The sequence below is a fragment of the Equus quagga genome, chromosome 22 (genome assembly GCF_021613505.1).
Source record: "Equus quagga isolate Etosha38 chromosome 22, UCLA_HA_Equagga_1.0, whole genome shotgun sequence".
NCBI lineage: Eukaryota > Metazoa > Chordata > Mammalia > Perissodactyla > Equidae > Equus > Equus quagga.
This window is the reverse complement of record NC_060288.1, coordinates 25,577,262-25,599,508: the sequence shown is the minus strand read 5'-3', so window position 1 is coordinate 25,599,508 and position 22,247 is coordinate 25,577,262. Positions and strand designations below refer to the sequence as shown.

Sequence of the window (22,247 nt, the reverse complement as noted above, 5' to 3'; positions counted from 1 at the left end):
AAAGCCAAGGATGATCCCATTAGTGTGGTACTCAAAACAATTCAAATATCCTTATATTATAGATTCAAAGAACTTTAAAGACAGTTCGCTTGCATGAAAATCACCTCACAATAACAGTCACAGATAGAGAGCCACTATCAATAATTCCACAGGCTTTTTCATAATCTAATACTGGGTCATGGTGTATAAATAGGAAATTGTGATTTACAAGAAGTCCCATCATGTCTAAGAGAAATTATTTAAATTACCTACCATAAAATTGGAGCTCAGACTTTTCCCAAGATCAACTATTATATTAGTAAATACAGAAATTCAAAAAATGTGATAGATGCTTAATTAAAGTTGACAATTGGATGAGCTTAAGTTGTACTTGATAATCAGTTTACTTACCCATGGAATTTCATGCTGATTTTAATTTGATTGGTAAAATGAGAACTGGAGGATTTTCATGTATGCTTTTTTTATATTATGTAATTTTGTGAGAAATGCTTTTTACATAACCTAAGAATATAAATTATAAAGAAAAGATGATCATATACTAATAAAAGATTATCTTTAAAGAAAGATGAGTAAAAAAATTTGAACATGCTTTTTCTAATGTCATTGTGGATCAGGGAAGATTTTGTATTATAAATTATATATCCATGAAATGTTTGAATATCATGCCTTGGTGTATTCATTTTTTTGATTTAACATTTTTCATATCTAAATTATTAAATATGTTTAATTCTTATATATCAAATACTTTTTCTTGTGTACTAGCATCCAATTTTAAATTTTAGATTACAGTTGCATTTGACTCCAGGTCATGTTTTAGGTGATGCTGACTAGGATATAATAACCAGATTCTCTTAAATGGAAGTGGGTTTCTGTAACTGCAGTTATAGCAGATAGAGCTGCATTTATAGCAATAGTCCAGTGAAATAGGAAAAAATATTTTTCCATTGGAACCACTTATATGATTAAATTATTTTTGTGTAACTCAAGAAATATACCTCTAAGCTAAGCACAATAGTGAGCACGTAACCTTTAAAGTAAATTCCAAAAAATAGTTTCAGAAAAAAATTGTCTAATCTGTTATATACTTTAAAGGTTTATTTAAAGATTTAGAATTGACTCTTTGCAAGTTATATATACTATATAAGATTAGGGAAATTAAAGGTGTAGTTCCAGGTTTTCTCATAATTCTTCTGGTATTTACACACAATATACGTGATATCCACTTTTCTTTTCTGCCACAGTATATGTGTTTAAGTAGGTTACGCATTTTCTTAAGCTCCACAGTTATTAGAGTTCCTTAGTCTGGTTGATTCAAGATCAGCAGAGCAAACAACTGTTTCTGAGTTCAGTGTTTAAACATGAAATATGCTATAAAGCAGCCCAAATTGAACATTTCTCTGTTTCTGGGGAATGTTAAATAAATCAACCTGAAATAATTAAAGTTGGCCAGACATTCAGAATAGTCACTTGAGTTTTGAAAGTCTTTGTGACCCTTTATAAAACTGTCCGTTTGACTGTTGCCAAGAAATCAATTGACTTTCTTCTCCCTGATGCCCAATTCATTCTCCTGGACAGTTAGAAGCCTAAGGAAGCAATTTAACGCTCTACAGTTAATAGTGTACTGTATCATTTAAGCGCATTTGCATGAAGGCTGTTTGAGAAGGGGAGTTGAAACTTGGGTTCTAAGCACACACCCCTACCTCTTTTTAACCTTGTGACCTTGAACAAATCACTTAACTTCTCTAAACCTCAGTGTCTATCTGTTAAATGAAAGAGTTGGATCAGATGATCTATAAAATTTCTTCCTCCTCTATATTCCAATGATACACAGCGAGATGATGCCACCACCAAAAAGTTGATTTAAGAAAACAGTTCGGTGTTCAGAGATTCTGAATTCTCATCATCGTAATATCTAAATTGAGTTAAGCTTGTGGATAGTCTCCCTGTTCAGAAATGAACCACCAAGATACCTTTATCAAGTATAACCTTTGTCTCATGATAGCTTCCCCAAAGTGGTGAGACTGAATTTCATCCTAAAAATAGCATGAGATCCTGAGGCTGGCTCCCACAGGGAATCCATGTCTCCATCTTATGATTAGGTATTACAGAGCAAGACTCAAGTTTGCCTGTAAGTGATTACTTTACACCCTATGAACAAAGGTTATTAAATATTTCTATTCCATATCATTTGTTTACTTTTCATAGAGATGGTTTTAGCATTAAATAGGGAACTTGTCTTTAAGTATTTGAATAACCCTCCTGAAGTCGTGCATGAAATGCCCCTACAGAAGAGCCTAGAACTGGGTAAAGACTCAACAACTGTCAGCTACTCCCCTCCACCACGATCATGCTGACCGCTCCAGCCTTATTTTATTGTTCATAGTGTGATGCAAGGGGTGATTTCTGTGATAAAGGTATGATTATGAGTATGGGCTTGAAAGACCACTTAAAACCCCAAATTTCCTCCGTTTTCGATTTATCAGTTACTGTGTTTAATGTTAGAGAAGAAAAATGTTTATATGAAATAGGACCATAAAAAGAAACATTTTCTTGTCTCTTTACCATGCTAATATAAATATTTAAATCTGATGAGAAAATTAATGGCTTATTTGAGAATGAGGCACCTTTCAAAAGTGCTGAATTAATTTTCCTCTGATAATTTTGGAAAACAAGTCCAGTGAATTTGTGTGTGTGTGTGTGAGGAAGATTCACTCTGAGCTAACATCTGTTGCCAATCTTCCTCTTTTTTTCCTTGAGGAAGATTAGACCTGAGCTAACATCTGTGCCAATCTTCCTCTATCTTGTATGTGGGTCGCCCCCACAGCCTGGCTTGATGAGTGATGTGTAGGTCCACACCCTGGATCTGAACCTGCAAACCCGGGCCACCGAAGCAGAGTGCAGCGGACTTAACCACTATGCCATGGGGCCAGCCCCACCAGTGAAATATTTGCGGATTAAATATCCACGCCAGTCATTATTTTCATCCTTGTAAGATATAAATGAAAAAAATTTTTGAATGCTAATCAAGTTAAAGCAATTGTTTGTATTTCTCTCAGCTGAGTGATGTTATAATGCAGTTTTGCTACACAAAAAAATGCTTTAATATTTAAATAAAAATTTTAATGTGTTGGAAACTGAATTAGATATTCTAAATTCTGTCCAGTAGTAACAGTAGAGGTCTGTGATCAGTACAGTGGCAACGAATTTAACTATGATTCTCAGAATCCCAACAACACCTTTTATTCCAATTTGACTGTGTTAAGGGATTCCTATAATAAACTTTTCCTTAAATAGACCCCGATGAAATTCCATTTAAGGAATCTATTAGAAAGTAGAATATTGATGATTCACACATATAGTGTGGTAACCTTAATGATTAGTATATAGAGTACTGTAGTATACTTTCACCATAAACACATGCCTCAGGAGTAAAACAAAACTGGGTAAGAGTTTGTAGAAACTGAATTACTCTACTTTTAAGAAACTGTCATCTAACAAGTTTATTAAAACTACATTAGGGGGCTGGCCCAGTGGCATAGTGGTTAAGCTTACATGCTCTGCTTCGGCGGCCCAGGGCTCGCAAATTCAGATCCTGGGCACACACCTACAGACTGCTCATCAAGCCATGCTGTGGCAGGCATCCCACATACAAAATAGAGGGAAGGTGGGCACAGATGTTAGCTCAGTGTCAATCTTCCTCAGCAAAAAACAAAAAACAAAAACCAAAACCCTACATTGTAAAGTCTTGGCAGTGTCTTTCAAATTCACTGCATTATCTCTAGTTACAAAATTTTACCCCACTATTACCAATCACGTTCCATAGTTTTAATTGTCTTTAAATTCTCCAGTTAAATTCTTTTAGCTACCCAATGTTCCAGATTAATCTTACTAAAACAAAAATTGAGTTTAATGGTGACTGAGTTCATAATAATAATTGGGCATATTTACATTTGCTGCCATCCCTTCAGAACACTTCCACTGTTTAATTTTTTAGACTTTGATTAAAGATGTGAAGGCATCTTGTTATATGTTTTTAATCTAACCGTAGCTAAGTGAAAAACCCATGGAGTTTTCCGTGGTGCTTGGGGTGGTTACACCAGGGTCACAGAGAGGGTAGCGTGGAGTGGTGGAAACAGCCTGAACTCTGGAGCAAAGCGCCCTTGAGTTCGCATACCAGCTGCCTCAATTCCCAGATGTCTACCCTGCCCGAGCTCCTCCATTTCCTTCATCTTTGAAGTGTAGATATCATTGCCTTTCTAGAATAGTTGCTGTGAGGATCAGAAATAATCCTGGCACAGAGTAAGTATTCAAGAGTGGTTGTTACCACTTGAGAATTCAAGGAGAAGACCTTAAGACTTGATTTTCTAGTGGTGTAACTGAAATAAGGCTGCTGGGTTTGGAATGTTATAGATTTGTGTTTATATCCCCAAACTTTCCATCAGTCATAAGAATTAAACAGATTTGGAAAACATGTTGCCCAGTCAGGGAACACATGATCTGTGGAGTTTAAATACAACAGTGGGGCACCGTGGGTAGTTTTCATGCTATGCAGAGAAGAGCTGTGAGTCGGGAACTGTTTTCTGACCATTCGTTTATTAGAGCAAAGGAGAAAAGTTGGAAAAAGAAAAGAGAGAAGCAGCCACAATGGTGATATTTCTGCCTACTAAGCCGTTTCACTTGTCCTCATCCTCAGTACGACTTTGTCGAGCTCCTAGATGGCAGCAGGTTGATTGCGCGAGAGCAGCGGAACCTGCTGGAGTCGGAAAGAGCAGGACGACAGGCGCGATCCGTCAGTCTCCACGAGGCTGGCTTTATCCAGTACTTGGATTCCGGGATCTGGCATCTGGCTTTTTATAATGATGGGAAAAATGCGGAACAGGTGTCTTTTAATACCATTGTTATAGGTAAGAACGGTCTTCAAAGCATATTTTCCAGGCTGCAGCCTAAACGCTGTGTTGAATAGAAACTAAATTATCTTCACCAACTTTGAATGACTCCTAGGGTATTAGAGCCTGAGGGAAAATGGGAGAGATATTTTTAAATTGTTTATTCATAAATATGTGACAAACTATGAAAACCAGGAAGCACTGGGAGAAAATATTATTTGGAATTTATCTTGGAGGAGGATGGTGCATCGTGAAACACTTAAAAAATCTGCATTTGAAGTGGCAATGCTTTGCTTTATTGTTTGAAAGATCTAGTCTAAGTGAGTCCTTTTTTGGTTATGGAGCAAGCCATCCATGCCTCCTTCAACATGTGGCTACATGATGGGAACGTTTACCTTGTGCAAGAGGCAGGCTCTGCAACAAGTCTTCCTTCTTTCTCTATTCTTCAGAGTCTGTGGTGGAATGCCCCCGAAATTGCCATGGAAATGGAGAGTGTGTTTCTGGAACTTGCCATTGTTTTCCAGGATTTCTAGGTCCAGATTGTTCAAGAGGTATGCCAGTTAGATGCTTTTCTTAAGCCAATATGAATAAGCTGTAGGAACACGAGTAATTCAGAAAACTACCAAGACAGGAAAGAAAGGAGGGGAACTGGCCTACTGCTTGTTCCAGCGATGTCTCTTTTCTTTCAGGATCTCGATGGGAAATGTGGCTGTTAATTCTTCTGTCGTGTTTTATTTCACAGCAGCCTGTCCAGTGTTGTGTAGTGGCAACGGGCAGTACTCCAAGGGCCGCTGCCTCTGTTTCAGCGGCTGGAAGGGCACCGAGTGTGATGTGCCGACTACCCAGTGTATTGACCCACTGTGCGGGGGTCGTGGGATTTGTATCATGGGTTCTTGTGCTTGCAACTCAGGATACAAAGGAGAAAATTGTGAAGAAGGTAAACATGTCAATATTTACCGAAGCCTCTTGTTATCCTCATAAAGAAACAGATTATGTTTGTAATCTTTAGTTTGGCAGATGAATCTTTTATATGCTTCCTTATGAAAGTAATTTTGATTTCCATATTTATGGATGCACTGCTCTATTGACATTTTAACTGACATAAGGGTCAAAGACCAAAGAGCCCCTTTGCTCTTTTTTGGTAGTGTGGATAATTCTCTTCTTTTTTACTCTGAGAAGCAAAGCAAACATTTGTGTTTTGAAACCAACAGTGGACAGTGGACTATTGATTTTTTTTTACAGCCTTCCACATGGATGCCAGCTTCTAAATCTAGAATTTAGGCATCTCTAGAAAGAAAGAATATTGAACATAATATATTAGTGAAAAAAGTACGACATCATGAGTTTGTTCCAGAATTGTATATAATGAGCATAGTCAAGATGCTATCCTGTAAAGTGCAGTTGAATTGTTTTGTCAAAAAGCAGAAATCACCATTTCTGTTCTTCAATCAAATTGATTTTATTGATCTGCCCACACAAAGTAATGCAATTAAGTCTCTGGAATTAAATTTTCAGGCCATTGACCCTACAAGTGTAAAGTTTTATTGAGTCAAATTGCTAAATTAAATCTCATCATTTAAAGCACATTAAAGTGAATTACGAGGGATAGCGAGTATGCAACTCATTTATTTCTCAGTTTGAGGGTCCCATACAGCTGTCAGTACTCAGTGGTTGTGGATTAGGTCAGCTGATAGAGATTCTGTTATAGAGAAGCCAGTACTTATCATTCTCAGATTAGGCAGAACAGAAAGCCATAGTCTGAAATCTCAAGAGCATATGTGTGTAATTCATGAAAATTACAAATCCTTGCAAGAGTCTCATTTACCTAAATGGCATGATTCTCAATGCTTTATTGTGTAATTCTTTGTATTTTCAGTAACAAGTTCTTGAAAATGGTAGGTAAATGTTTGAGCATCCAAAATGTCCATATGAATGAGATTGAGATTTAATTCTTTGTTCTGCATGTACGGTGTATGCTATCTTGTAGATTTAATCATAAAATTGCTCTCTTTTCTTTACACCAGCTGACTGTCTGGACCCTGGATGTTCTAATCATGGTGTGTGTATCCATGGAGAATGTCACTGCAGTCCAGGATGGGGTGGCAACAATTGCGAAATACTAAAGACCATGTGTCCAGACCAATGCTCTGGTCATGGAACATATCTTCAAGAAAGTGGATCCTGCACTTGTGACCCTAATTGGACTGGCCCAGACTGTTCAAATGGTGAGGTCAATAAAGGCAGTGCAATTGAGTGCTTGATATTGTTGAGCTAAAGATTAAGAGATTTTGTTTTTTAAAGCACACGTTAAATTTAATATAGATTTTATTAAAGTGATTATAAGTATTAAAAGTCATGAAATTTAGTTGTCTTCTAAAAATAAAAGAAACAAGGCTTGGTCAATCTTGTCATTAAAATTTCTCCTTTAGTGTTATTGTAAAGAATAATCTTTTGTTTGTGTCAGAACTCTGTCTTCTTAACTCTCAAGGCCTGTGTACAGCTTGGGAATTTAAGCACATTATCTCATAAACAGAGAAGCCTCAGTTAAAAAATTATTTGACAACATAAAGCTAAACATGATCACAATAAAGAGTATACATTTATAGATATTATGTGTATAATGGTTCAACACTGAGTTTCTAATTATAATAATATGATTATAATAGAACCAGCAAGTAGTAATTTTATTCAATCAGTCAAGTTGTTATTGAGCACCATCTCTGTGCATGGCATTGTGATAGGCCCTATAGGAATAAAAGCATAATGAATTATTCCTGCCCTCTAGAATAGTGGCTTTCAAATTTCTTGACCATGACCTACAGTCTTAAATACATTTTTACATTGTGACCTGGTATCCCTAACATGCATATGTCACATAGTTGAAACAAAAGCTTTACAAAGCGATACACACTGATACTTCTGTTCGAGTCTGTTCAATTTTTTTTAATGCTGGTTGCAACTCATGAATTAATTCCATGACCTACTCATTAGTCACACAGTTTGCAAAGATACTGTTCTAGTCTCAAAGATTACAGTTCAATTGAGAAGATAAGGTGAACACTCATGAAATACTTAGAAACCAGTACATTCCGTTTTGACATTTTATTGAGTGTTACATGGAATAATACACTAAATTCAATTGACGCTGGGAGGAGTGACCCTGCCTTGATGCATATTAAAAGTTTTCAAGGAGACTTTTATTAACATTTCTTGCCCTCTATTAGAGATTGCAGTTAGTGTTGGGGAGGGGGGAACATTTTTTGACTAGGGGAACAGTATTAGAAAGTACTTAAGAGCATGGACTCTGAAATCAGATTCTTGGGTTCATATCCAGTCTCTCCTACTTAATAGCTCCATAGCCTTAGGCAAATTGCTGTATACTTCAGTTTGCTCATCTATAAAATGGATTTCATCATTAGACATTCTTCACAGAGATGTTGTGGGAATTGCTTGACTTGATGCATATGATGTACTGAGTACAATGCCTAGCCCAAAATAAATCCTAAATATAGCTGCCACCACCACCACCACTACGATTAGCAAAAATTCAACTGTGAGAATATCAATGTATACATAGGACAGTGAAGAAAAACTATTTAGAGGTAAAAATTGGGTTGGGCCCAATTATGGGGGACACAGTTTAGAAATGGTGGTTTAGACAATGGAGAATTCACTCATAATAATGATGTGCCCACTAATATGATGAGAATAGTATTCTTGGAGAACTGTCGTATCGATTATATGTCAGAGCGTGACCAGCGAGACTGACGGCTGGAAGACAGTGGAGAGCTTTCCCAGAAGTGTCAAGTGATGAGAACGTGAATTAGTTTGGAGTTAGCAGAAATGAAAAGGATGAACCTGAAGGACATTTTCAAGGAAACATAGACAGGACTTGCTGAAAAACAGAATATAGAAGTTGTCGAGAAGAGCTGAAAGTCTGGAACAAGGGAGAGAGGGATTCGTGTGAATGTGTCTGAATGAGGCACGTTAGCTGGGGAGACGTGAAGCTCGGGGAGTAGGTGGGCTGCAGGGGAGGCGGTGGGAGGGTGAGTGTGAAATAGAGAAGAGGATGAATTATGTTTGGATGCAAACTGTCTGAGCAAAAATAATAGAAAAGAAGAATAAGAGGAGGAATAATGAGAAGAGGGAGGAAAAGAAAAAGTGGGGGAGAAGGAGAAATGGGAAGAACAGAGAGAGGAAGGAGGGGGAGAAAGGAGCAAGAAGAAGGACACATTTTATGAGCAGTGTTGAGTAAATAAAGACATTCTGCATAAAGTCGAGATTCGTGAAGGGGTCCGTCCACTCTTAATCCTGCCCACCCTGATTGGTTACCCTCTTCTTTGAACCCCTTTATTTAACTGTAAGTGTTAACTTACTGGAGGGACTCTGGAGCTGATCTCCCTGGGTTCAGATCCTGGACTGGCCATTCCCTAGCTGTAGGATGTTGGGCGAGTTATGTAACTTCTCTGTGCCTCAGTTTCTGTATCTGTAAACTGGGGGTAATAATAGTATTACCTTATACAATTGTCATAGAGAGTAAATGAGTTAATGTGTGAAAAGCACTTAGAATAGTGCCTTACACATAGTAAGTACTCAGTGAGTACTAACCGTTAATAGAAGTAGCCGAGGTGGTCGTAACAGTTGTGGTAGTGGAATTCCAAAGGCTAGTGCAGTTTGTCCTACTTAATTCCTCAGCAATTCAGAGGAGCTTCCACATAAAAGTATTTATTGGATATGGTTCCCCAAATGTGAAATCTATGAAATGCAAATTACTTCCTCTGTTGGTATAGCCCAATGGCATAAACCTAAATGAAATCTCGCTAGGTAGCTAATTAGCATGCTTATTTTAAGGAAAAAAAGACAGAATTTTTACAAATCAATCTTTCTTGGCATTTTGGGAAACTTGAGTGATGTGCGTGCTAGATTCATGTGCCATTCTTCACCTACTGCAAACTGAATCCTGGAAGCACAAACTGCAGAAAGGTTTGTGTAGGCTAGTTTGTAGTATTGGTGGAAAACTTCTGTTGAACCATAAGTAGATGTCCTAGTTAAAGAGACAACTTATGAGTTTTCTTTCTTGCTGCCTCCCTCTCTCAATTCTGCTTCCTGCCTTTCCTCTTCCCACCCCTCCCTCCCTCCCTCCCTTCCTGCCTTTCCTCTTCCCACCCCTCCCTCCCTCCCTCCCTTCCTGCCTTTCCTCTTCCACCCCTCCCTCCCTTCCTTCCTTCCTTGCTTCCTTCTTCCCATCCCTCCCTACTTCCTTCCTCTCTACCTCTCTCATCTTTTGGCCATACATTTTTGGAGGCAGACAAGGTTTATAATGTCTATTACTGCGTCCTAGAAATATTAGTTGATTCAGATAGCTTGGATAACCAGAAACTTTTGTTGGAAAATGCATGACTGCTGGAGCAAATAACCTGTATAGGATAAATAAGAGAAAAAACATAATAAATTGGAGGCTGGATTATAGAGGGCCTTTAATGTATCTCTAAAGAGATTTAGGAAATCATCACCAAGCAACCTTTATCAAGCATGGGTGTGTGGCATTATTTTAAAGAACACATTAACTTGTTTTTTCCTCCATTCTTAAAAATATATTTTATAAAATCAAAATAGGTATTTAGTTATTTCTGTTGAGTTTTTATTTACATCTTCTATAGTAAAAAGTGCATCTCAGAAAAAAATCCATTTAAAGTTTATGGATTAAACTTGTATAATTACCTGTATAGTAAACCTACTTATGCCTCCATCGGCAAAGTGGGCACAATAATACTATCTATAAAGTAATACTTGTTAGAAATGTTGTCTTTCGAATTGGTTTCCCACAATTATCCAAATAAGAAAGGAATAGTGAAATAGCCCCTTTTTTGTTTCATATGAAGTTATTTAATACATTAACTGAATTATTTTATAAAGGATAGTTTGTAATTGATATTAAATAGCTCAAAAGATAATTCAGTCGTCATAAAATGATATTGCTATGAATAGCAAAAAAAGATAAATTTAATTAAAAGATTAAATTGGCTGCCAAAATCACATATTTATTTTACATATTTTGACAGATTTTCTTCATGCTGATGTAGTTACTTTGCTAGTTGAAAATCTAACTTTACTTGTCTGCAGAATGACTGTTTAGGCATCGTGAGCAAAGGTCTTCATGGCGTTCCTCTGTACCTGCCCCGTACAAAACAGAAACCTGACATAGTAAACTCTCAGTACATGGAGTTGAATAATGAATATTGTACTCTTCTTTGGAAGAAAATAATTAAGCAGAGAAAAAACTTCATTAAACTTCCCTATTAGCTCCAAAAAGACAGAAAACTTACTTAGAATTATTAGTAAAGATCTCAAATATGCATATATTCATCTTGTGAAAATGTCTAGAATTGTGTGCCTCCCATTTATCTGCACGTTGCGTAGTTCTCAAAGTTCCCAAACGTTATTGTCCATTTACATTGGTGACTTAAAGTTTACTAGCAGCATAATTCTGAATTTCTGACTAAACTGAAACCGTAAAGCAAAACACTTTCCCAGCCACCTCTTTTGTTGTTGCGGAATTGCCTTTCAAACGTCTAAATTCAATAAGAGAGTAGATTTTATACCTGAAGAAACATTTGGTTAAGTTGCTAAAAGAAGAAATGAATTCTTTCCATCGGAAAGTTTATAGGTTTGGAAGCAACAGAGCTTTTCTCTATCTTCATCAACAGTTCGTCCATTAATTAGCCCTTCAATTCCACTTCAATTAAATTAACTCTAATTAATAAGTTCATTACAAAGATTGACGCACCTGGCTCAAAGCGAGTGTGCTAAATGCTGATAAACACCTTCATCCTAATGAAAAATTGATTAGATTGAATAAAAAGGGGGCCTCAGAAAGAAACCTCTCTTTTCTGGAGCTGCCTTGACGTTCCATTCCTCTGAAGTTAATCAAACCATCTTGGATCTCTTAATCAAAAATTTAATTCAAACAAGATAGAAAATGTGGCCCGAAAAAGCACATACCACTCTCTCCCAGTGAATAGTCCCAGCTCTTGTTTGTAAGAAATGTTACAACAATAGGGCCTTGAGAGGGTGTCTAAAGTTTTCAGCACTGTGAGGCAGCGAATTGTTGTGTCTGAGAAATGTCATTTGGACAATGAATGGGGAGGATAGGAGCATGTGACTACCACAACACTTACTATTTTTTAATTTAAAAATAAGGCGGTAGTCCCTTTTCTGTTCCTTAAAAATGATTTTAGGTGTTTATTGTTCATTTTTATTTTTGCGAGAAAACCAAAGCTAAACAATAATCTTACGCCCTTAGAAAAAAAGAGATAGTTAATTTTATTTCACTTTATGTGTAAAGAGTAAAAACTAAAATACCTTTCAACATTCTCTCTTTCTCTCTCAATTGGATCTAGTTAAATAAAGCTTTTAAGAAACCTTTTTAAGAAAAAAAGTTACTCAGACACGTGAATTTTTTGTAGAGACCTACCCTGTGGTTGCAGTCGTTGAAGAACTTCAGTTGCTTGCGCTCCTTTCAGTAATCCTAGTAATTGAAAAGCCTTGTTTTTCAAATGACAGAATCAGTAGTGATATAGAATATTAAACTGATTTTCTAATATTGTTTTGCTAAGCAATTTGTGTTGGTCAACAGTACAAATTTGCTGAAGAGGAAAAACAATTTCTTTTGTTTAAGCATCGTATCTGTGTGTCAGAAGCAAGCTAATGTGCATACTATAATAGATTCTTTTTAATGAAAGTTTCTGAATATTGAAAAAATTTAAACCGTGGGATAAGAAATAACCCCTTTTCAATTCTTGCCATAGTGATGGAACCAACTCCTCTTAGATACCTGACATGCTTAGACACTGAAATATTTCATTAATTTTATATTAACGTGATGTGTGTGTGTGTGTGTGTGCATATGTTCTTGGCTGCCAAAAGATGCTCTCAGATACGTGTGTGTGTGTGTGTGTGTGTATTTTCCTCTCGTTAGGAATCATGTGTTCTGCTTTGTTAGTAGCCCGTGTGTGTGTGTGTGTGTAGGTATAGACACACACGTATAATACAGGAAACTAAAACAAAATTGTCATGTGTATTTTAGGCACAATTACAGCAGCATATAAAATTAAATGATGAATACAAAAGTAAACTGCCATTTGTAATTCTTAGTAATAGAGGCTGAAATGTACTTAATATACAAATACTCTTTATTGATTTTCCGTGGTTTTGTTTTCCACCTTAACCAACTTGAATTTAAGATGTAGCTCTGCTCATTAATTCCCCTTCTCACTCCCCTCTGTTCTTCTCCCCGGCTCTGCCTCTTTTTTCCCGTATAGAAATATGTTCCGTGGACTGTGGCTCCCACGGCGTTTGCATGGGGGGCACTTGTCGCTGTGAAGAAGCCTGGACGGGCCCAGCATGTAATCAAAGAGCCTGCCACCCGCGCTGTGCCGAACACGGGACCTGCAAAGACGGCAAGTGTGAATGCAGCCAGGGATGGAACGGAGAGCACTGCACCATTGGTAGGCTGGCTGCCCTTCTCTCTCTCTCCTCCGCGTCTGGTTAACGAGCTCGCATTGTTTGCTGCTCTTCAACTTGGAAGAGCTGATTTCTTCCAATTAATTTTCACTCATCTTTCTTAAAAAGGAATTACTTTTTAAATAAGGATCTTGTTTTACAATGACAATTCAGTTGTTTTTAGCACGACTGTCACAAGTGTGAAGTATAAAAATTCTTTATTCGTTGTTTTTTGATGGCCACAAAGGTTGACGCATAGAAAGATGATTTCATTTCTTCCTTGTACATAAGCTTTCACTGAATTTTGCTTTCTGGTGTTCCATATGGCCATTGCATAACAGCAGTATTTTTTACTGTAAGAAATGGGTCCAGATATGTGGCCTTTTTGGCTTCTGTAGATTTCACAATCACATGTCTTAGCACTTGTCTATATATTTGAGTCTCTAAAAAAGACTTTTTTATGACTTTTTATGACTTTATTTTGTAGTACCACAAGAAATAGAGTAAAATACACAAGTCTAGCTGTTCTTAAATTTATATGCTTAATACTTCTTAAAATACGATGACGCTTGTGAACATCTGTTGGTTAAATAAAACAATCAAATAGGTGTTTAAGATCAACGATAGTACATAAATGGTACTTAGATGGATACAGAAGTGTCCAGAACATATATAGTACCATATTTTCAAGATATTCAGTGTCCGTCCTTTTACTGTGTGAGTCACTGAAATTAAAACATTTAATTAAAGAAAATACAACAAAAATAAGTAATAAATTTCTACTTCGTTTCAGTGAAAGTGTACAATATTAATTATAAGCGGCACAGTCCTATGAAAATTTCATAATTTGAGGTACGATGTTTCTCCACATTGTTTTCTGTCCGCGGGGGTGAATTTGGTAAAAGCTTTTGGGGGCACTCTTGATACCTTAAACGATGTCTTCTTCCAATGCGTCTGTAAGTATTATGTACTTCACTTTTTTGCCTATAGGAATTGGTTAGCCAGGAATTTTTTCATGGGAAAATTGAAATCACATACATCTTATAAATTGTCACAATTGTATCTTTACAAAACTTTAAGTTCTTTGTAATCTAATTGACATCTGTTTCAAGGGTCCCACTACCATGCCCACATGTGGCAATCCACTGGAAGGGCTCACTGGACTCAGCATGGTTGTGCTCCTGGCTGTAGTAGTTATCAGAAAGGGAAAAGATCCAACAAGCGGTGTCTGGAGAAATCCACGCACAGGCTTCCTATGTTCCTTCTCTCCCACCAAAGAGGTCACGTGGAGCATGCTCCTTTCTCTAGCAGTGAAATGAATCAACACGTGTGCATTGTTTCCACCCAGGGAAGCCTGTTTGAGACTTATAGTTAGAGGTCTTTATTTGGTTTGCTCAAAAAGGTGCCCTTCATCAGCTACAACCACCAAAATTCCAGACTCTTCAAAGAAAAGCACGCGTTTAGTGCTCTAGGGTGGGCGAAATAACCTTATCAGTGTAGGGAGCATCCAGCTTTCCAGATGCCAGCCAAGCGTCAGCCCTGCAAACTTAGAAAGTTTGTGATGTCAACTCTTACCTGCAAAAGATCCTTAGGGTCTCACTTGTTGGATGTGGGCTTACTGCCTACAATTGGGGAAACATCTAGCTTGTACTGAGGTCAAGTGCAGATGCACGCATCCACAGTGTGTGCAGTGCTCGTCTCCATGATTCTGATATGGCTTTCCCCTCCTCTACTCTTTAAGAGAGGCATCCTAGGGCCATGGCTGCCACTTGTTCATGTGAACTATTTTAAGGCAGAAAAAAGTTGACAACCACAGTTTGTGTATCATTCAGGGGACATACAGAGGTCAATGCAATATCCTCATGGCCAAACAGCTCCATACCCAAAGACCAGAATGGCAGAGGCAGGGCAGGAAAAACATGCTTCTAATCATACTTGGTTGTATTTTATGACCCCACCATCCCCATGCCCTGTCAGAAGTGAATTGATTCTAGCTGGGGGGAAAATGTTATATATTTCACTATACATATCCTAGGAAGTACAACAAACACGTGAATATATAGCTTATAAACAAGGAAACATACTATAAAGTTGTCCATAGGCACATTTAACTTGCCAACCAACGGTTACTAAACAAATCGTTCTGTTGTTGTCCTCGCTGACCTTGGCGATATCACATGCTTTGTTCCCCACAGACGAGGTCTTCCTGAACAACTTTTCAGTTGTCCGAGAACAAGCAGGATTTTTGTTAGCAGCAGGTCTTTTTATTAAAATTTAACATATCTTGCTGGGGTTGTTAACAATTCCGTTTTCTATTGTTTCATTTTATTTTGTTGCCTTTATGCTCCATATGTGTAACAGTGTGGAAATAAAGGCCCTGCTTCATTTAAAAATAAATCTTCGAAGTGAACCTTTTAAAAGATGTAGAGAACCCTTAAATCATTGTTTTGCTCCTTTATGCTGTTAGAACTGGTTATTCCAAATTTTGCCATCTGAAGACCCCATTGCTTTTCCCCTGTCTACTTACTACCTGTGTATTTGTCCACAATGATGCCTAAGGGGCCAATTTAAAAGAGGCCTTTGTGAGCCACTGATTAAACAACCCGGGAAACTACTGTATGTTTTCTCATTTGGTATAGTTACTGTTCTGTGCATTTCCTCTCAATTTCAACACTTACGCATTTGGCTGAAAGAAGCTGCCACTTTATGAAAAAATACTCATAAATCAGCAAGATTTTTTTCCTTTCTGCATATTATGTGCCATCTCATTGAATACAAACAGGGAGGTTAATTGAAAGAGAGATGGAGGAGAAATTAAACAGTTAGAAGCAAACCAAAGTTCCCAATAGAAAGCAAAGAATGTTCTTCATTAGTCATCTTACTGTCTTCATAAACGGTTCATGCTTTCATAAAACCATAGGCATTTTGATAGTAAAATCGGTTATGAATTTAGAGTATTTACTGAGCACCCTACCTACCTAAAAGGATTCCAGTCTGATATTTTTGTTAGTGTTCATATTTTTCTTTCGTTATGAATCATGTGTTCAGCAAGTTAGGCATATTCATCTGCAGGTTCGTTGTTCCAAGTCCTTCTCCTTTCTTGGGTTCGACTTTGACTAGTGTTTTATGCAGATGGGAAATGAAACAAAGGGAAATCTACTTTTAGCAATATTATGATTAAAATAAATATTTCTCTCTTCCTCCCCAAAAAGGCATTTATGATCGTCGAACCCATTCATAAATAAAGAGAAATTACATGATTGAACCACATCAAATAAGCACCAGCAATTATTACTAACATAGACTAATAGTACGTGCTCAACTAACGTAATATCCTTTGTATGTGACCATCCTACAGAAAGGTCAAATGATTATCATACTCAGGTTCTTACCTTTGTTTTTCATGAGATAAGAAAGATGTAAGAATATTTAGAGGATCCAAAAGCAAGTTAAAAATACATTAAATATAATTAAGTGTTTTATAAATGATAGTTGGCATAATCAAAATATTGCATAACCAATTCTGTATAAAAAAGCTTGAACAGTTCTGTTATTGTGAGAGTTGAGGTGAATCAAAGTCAAATCTGTGAACTGGAAGATACTGTCTTGGCCTAATTCAATAAATTCACTCTTAATGTATTTAACTGGAACCAAAGTCTATAACGACATAAAGGCAACTCAGTTGCTTGGCTCTCTCTTCTCTTCTTAGGAAAAGAGGGGGAAGCTGTAAGCTTATTGGCCTGTGGCTGGAGTTAATTGGCCATAGAAGCAATGTAGATGCCATACCAGCCTCTGCTGAACAGATGTTTGTGGCCGGAATCAATAACTTTTAAGTGCAATACTAACTAAATATCCTGGGCAATGATACATTCTAATTTGGAGTATTACTAACTTGTAGCCTCCACAAAAACCATTCTTTTCAGCATTAGCTGAAAAAATTTGCCTCAGAGCCATCCATTTGTATTTGAGAGTATTGGATGCTATAGATGAGATTGTGACCAGAAGGGAGTGGAAAGCTGGGAGAAGACCGAATAACACATTTGGTTATTATCTACCCTGGAGGGTCGTTATGAAGGTAAAGAAGGCTCAGAGCTCTGTAGATGGGGGAACTGTCTTCTGGAGGCTGACTGGCATTTCCCATTTCTCCACAGACAGAAATGGAGAAAATGTGCTTAAAGTGTTTAAATGTTGGTTAGACATAATGAGGAACCTCAGGCTGGAATATATATTTAAATCTTGGAACAAGCTCCTGAAGAAATTTTTGAATCCCCAGTCCAATAAGCTTTAGCAATACCACAGTTCCTTAAATGTGAAACATTGGAGTTTTTGTTTGTTCTTTTTGTTAGTTTGAGGAGTGTTTTAGGAGGGGAGTATTTTTAAGTTCCTTCCACCCATTATCCCAAAAGATTAAGTCTCTTGAGAAGTGTCCTATCTGAAGGACCCTTTGAGATCTTCTGCAATTCTAGAATTTCTTAATTATTGATCATTTCTGCTCTATTTGGAAAATTACTGGATTTAAGCATGAGGTTCCCTTTTTATTCTCAATTTCATTTAACTTTATTTTTATTTTTCCTGTGACATTAAAAAATGGGCATCATCTTCACTTTTTCAGATGACTTGGGGTCCATTTGGTAAGATACTGCACTTCGCATGCTCCCATTACTTTTCATTTGTTAATTAGTTCATTTCTTTGTCCGTTAGGCAATTATTGAGCATCTCATCTATGATATTTGACTACTACTTCTTCTGAAAGTCACTGTAACAATGAAAAAAGCATGGGCTTTGAAATAAAAAAAGACATGTTTTCAAATCAGTTCTGTGAATTATTCACTATAACTTCTATCTTAACCGTTCTTAGCCTCAGGGCTTTTTTTTCAAATGTAAAATAGCTGTAATAATACCTATCATATGAGATTTGGGAACAGAATACTCTGTTTAAGGGCTTTTGGAATTTGAACACTTGCTGCAGTATTTACATAGTGAGTGACCTTGGGCAAGTCATTTAACCTCTCTGAGTGTTTCTTCATATATGAATATTATGTACCTGATAGGGTTGTTAGAATCAAATGAAATACTAGAATGTAAATCACTTATTATAATGCCTAGCCTATAGCGTTCAGGAAATTATTGTTTTAATTTTGTTCTTAAGTATAAATGAGACAAACTGCAACCCAGACAATGTTTTGGGTGAGTTTAAAAAAAAAGTTTTTTAAAAAAAAGTAAAGCAAAACTGCTGTCCAACGAATTTGCATCAGAGAGTTAATGAAATTTCCATTTCATTGTTATAAAATGTAACCCAGTCTCAGCATGGATACAGCTTAACAAGAAGTTGGTATGTTTGGCTTGGGGGTTAGAGAGGTGTTGCTTTTTAAAATGATGGTGAAAGAAAGGTGGAGTCTATTGTGGTGCCTTTCTTCTGGTAATGTCTCAAACACCGAGTTGTTTATTGAGCTACATTGATTTTCATGTACTTTCAGGCAATTCAAATGGAAATTTGGCCTAGGGGAAATCCTAATTCCTTTAAGCTACAAAAGATCAGCTATTTGTTTTTATTCTAATTCTTTAGTACATTGGGAAACAAGATCATTAATGATCACAAAGACACGCTTTGTTTGTTCAGACAGAACGTAGACATACAGTACTCAGCATCCTTCTATTAAATACCATGGTTGCTCTGGGCTTTGGGGTGCTGGAGATTAGAAATTGAAAATGAAATACACGCAGCTGGGGAGTTATCTGCCAAACAGTATAGGGGGGAAGAGAGAGAAAACTCGAAACTATACCAGTGTGGACAAGGCAGCGGGTTCTAATTCGTATCTCAGGATGATGGTAAAAGATTAGTGTTTCAGCTGTTAAATAAAAGAACAGGTGACAGTTTTGAAAAAGAAAAATGACCACTCTGATAAATACTTGACTTAGACCACAAAAATCAATATTCTTTGTAACTTTTGTAATGTTCCCAAATTGGGAATCATATTCATAATAATACAGAACATAGAAATTCTGAAACTACCTTTTTACATTTTTCTTCAAACTTTATAATTCCCTCTGAACAAGGGTCCCACGTTACACCTGCAAATGATTACTCTGGGAGATATTTGGATTCACATCTGTCAGTGTGATATAGTAGTTAAGAAATAGGTGTCTAGTGCCACCTGCCTAGGTCCCTGATCAGGCCAGCGGCGAATTTACTGTGAAGCTGGTGAAGCTTAAGCATCAGAGCCCCTCACTTGCACAGGCCCCTTTTAACATCTTGCAAGAGGACCACAGATTTACATGGTCATATGTTAATATGAAATTTGCACATCAGTTAAGTCGTTTGTCTCTCTTCACTCCAACCTCATTTCCAGCACACTTTTCCTTGTGTAGAATGACATTGGAGTGACCTTGGGCGCTTTGAGGATTCAGTTAAGGAGAATTTGAGCTGGGGTACGTTTAGTTTATATTTAATTGGATATGTTTATGAGGTGTGAAATCATTGCTGTCCGTGGGGGTTATTGCTAGCCGTCCAGGAATATTCCTGCCACCCACTGACTCACCTGGTGACATGAAAGTGCAGGGTCAGAGAGTTAAGAAGCCATGAATTTGTCCTGTGAAGCCCTGCACCACAAGTAAATAGGGACTGGAGGAGGAATAAGGTTTGAAATGTATGGGAACAGAAGTTAGTCTGTGGAAAATTTTTCTTGTCATCAGATACGTTGTAAAATGCCAATCAAAATGGAAGTTTTCTCCTGTCAGAAATATACTTGCTAATGGAACTTAAACAATTATAAATTTACGGTAATTTTCTCTTTTTGACGAGTATTTCTTTTTTTGAGGAATTTATCAGAATTCCTATATTTTTAGGGCACAAACCCGTCGCAGTACTGCAAAACTGAGTTCATCAGTGTGTGAAGTCTCATGTGTTATGCATCCCAGTGTATCACTGAATCATATGAACATTCTAGAAAAAGATTTCTTGCTTATATGACCTGAAATACTGATATTGACAAAGATAACATGAAACTCATAATATTCTATGAGGACATCACAACAAAGTGGTTAATGAATGTCATCAATTCAAAGACTATTTGATTAGTTTATTACACAATAAAGTCTTCCCAAATCTGACAGTAATGCCAAAAATTTACATGACATTACTAATAGCAAATTTTGAAATCAAATGAGACTTTTCTAAACTATCAATAATGAAAATCATATTAAATAATCACAATGAATAAAGACTAAATTATCTTTCTATTCTCTCTATAGAAGATATTACAAAATTTTTGTCTTATAAAGAGGCAAAGAGTAAATATAGCCCAAAAATATAAGAAAAAAACACTTATTAGAGACGTCAGTCACTTAATAAAAAGTGTTATATGGTTTTTCTGATATTTGGGGTGTTTATTAGCATCAAAATTATAATTTATTGTGATTTCTTTTCTCATTCTAAATAATTACTCACTTTTGAACCTAATTTCGTGTTCATAATTTGGTATTCATTTTATTAAAGAGGGCTCCCCAAGTTGTATAATTTCAGACCCACAAAACCTGGATCTGCCTCTGTTCCCAGTTCTATTGCTTAATAGCTGTGTGATCTCGGGGAAATCAGTTGAGCTCTCTGTGTCAGTTTCCTCGTCTATAAAGTGGGAATAAATAGTACCTACCTCATAGAGTTGCTGGGGGTATTAAATGACTTAAAACAAGTAGAAGAACCCTTAGAACAGTATCTGGCACCAAGAAAACATCATATAGATGTTATTTATTGTTACTGCTGTCGTTGCTAGAGTATTTGGACGGAAATTCATAAAAAATTGACTGGGACTGATTCTTCCCTAAGTCTTGTCTTTAGGCAGAGGAATTAGCCAACAGAAAAACGTGCTGGTTACAAACCTACTATTCCCTTCCACTTCCTGACACACTGGCAGTGTGGACATGGATGCCTTGAGATTTGTCATATACAGTGAAGGGTGGGTCATCAGGGGTCAGTGGGCATGGAGTTCATGGAAGGAAAGTGTCCGAAGCTGACTTGGTTGGCAGTGAAAATCCAGACAGGCTAAACCACCTCCCATGAAGTGTGCAAAAAAGAGAACTTCTTAATGTCCTTCCTGGTCTGCAGTCCCAGTGACTCTGAGTAATTTGATGTGACAGAAAGGATAGTAGTTCCTGAGAGAGCGGCTGGAAGCCCCCTTCAGGGCTCACTGGGTATCACCCATGTTCCGAAAACCAGGCTGGTGTTTACATGTCTATTTCTTCCTTTGAGAGTCCATTAGTATCCATTTAGGGCCTCTCAAAATTATTTTTTTCATTTTAGTCTAATTTATTCAGTTCACAGTTTTATATGCAATACTTTATCCCTTGTAATCCCTTCAGAAATGGTATTTTTTAAAATGAGGTCACTTAGTCTCCTCTTTTTTAAAAATGCAATGCTGGTTTCTCTGACCTTCCTGCAGGATGGAGGCCCTGTTTTGTTAGGTTGTCAGTGCTCTCTCTACTCGGTTCCAATATTGGTTAAACTATCACAGAGGTAATGTTTATTTTACTGGTCAGTTTAACAATGTTCCATTTTGTTTCGTTTTTATGAGGAAGTGCGTGGATAAGGGGGCATGTTGTTTGCGGTGATGGTAACTAGCCAGCTATTTCGATGTTTTAATTCATCTATCCTTCAGGCGGTTTTTCTCTTCACTATATAAACTGTTCTTTTGTGTTAGTTGTTTTTCTTTACATACACCAATTAGAGCATAAAAAAACCTGAAGGCACCGGTTCCATTTAGTTGCAGCCAACATTGCAAGCAATGGCAGGTCACACTTTAAGCTAAATTATTTGTCTTTCACTCATTGTTCAGTAACCTTTTGAGTGAGAGAGTAATCAGCCAA

The 22,247-nt window shown here is 37.0% G+C and overlaps 1 protein-coding gene across 5 annotated transcripts in view; it reads left to right on the top strand.

The window, feature by feature from the left end:
• TENM3 (teneurin transmembrane protein 3) overlaps positions 1-22,247 on the top strand; it is a 582,429-nt gene that overhangs the window by 467,961 nt on the left and 92,221 nt on the right. For 4 of the 5 annotated variants that reach the window (XM_046648641.1, XM_046648644.1, XM_046648642.1 and 1 more), the window contains 5 exons: positions 4,694-4,904; positions 5,336-5,437; positions 5,629-5,823; positions 6,911-7,111; positions 13,208-13,393. In XM_046648641.1, coding sequence (XP_046504597.1) covers positions 4,694-4,904; positions 5,336-5,437; positions 5,629-5,823; positions 6,911-7,111; positions 13,208-13,393 — 895 coding nt within the window. The remainder of the gene's footprint in view (positions 1-4,693; positions 4,905-5,335; positions 5,438-5,628; positions 5,824-6,910; positions 7,112-13,207; positions 13,394-22,247) is intronic. The other variant, XM_046648643.1, reaches the window with a different exon arrangement.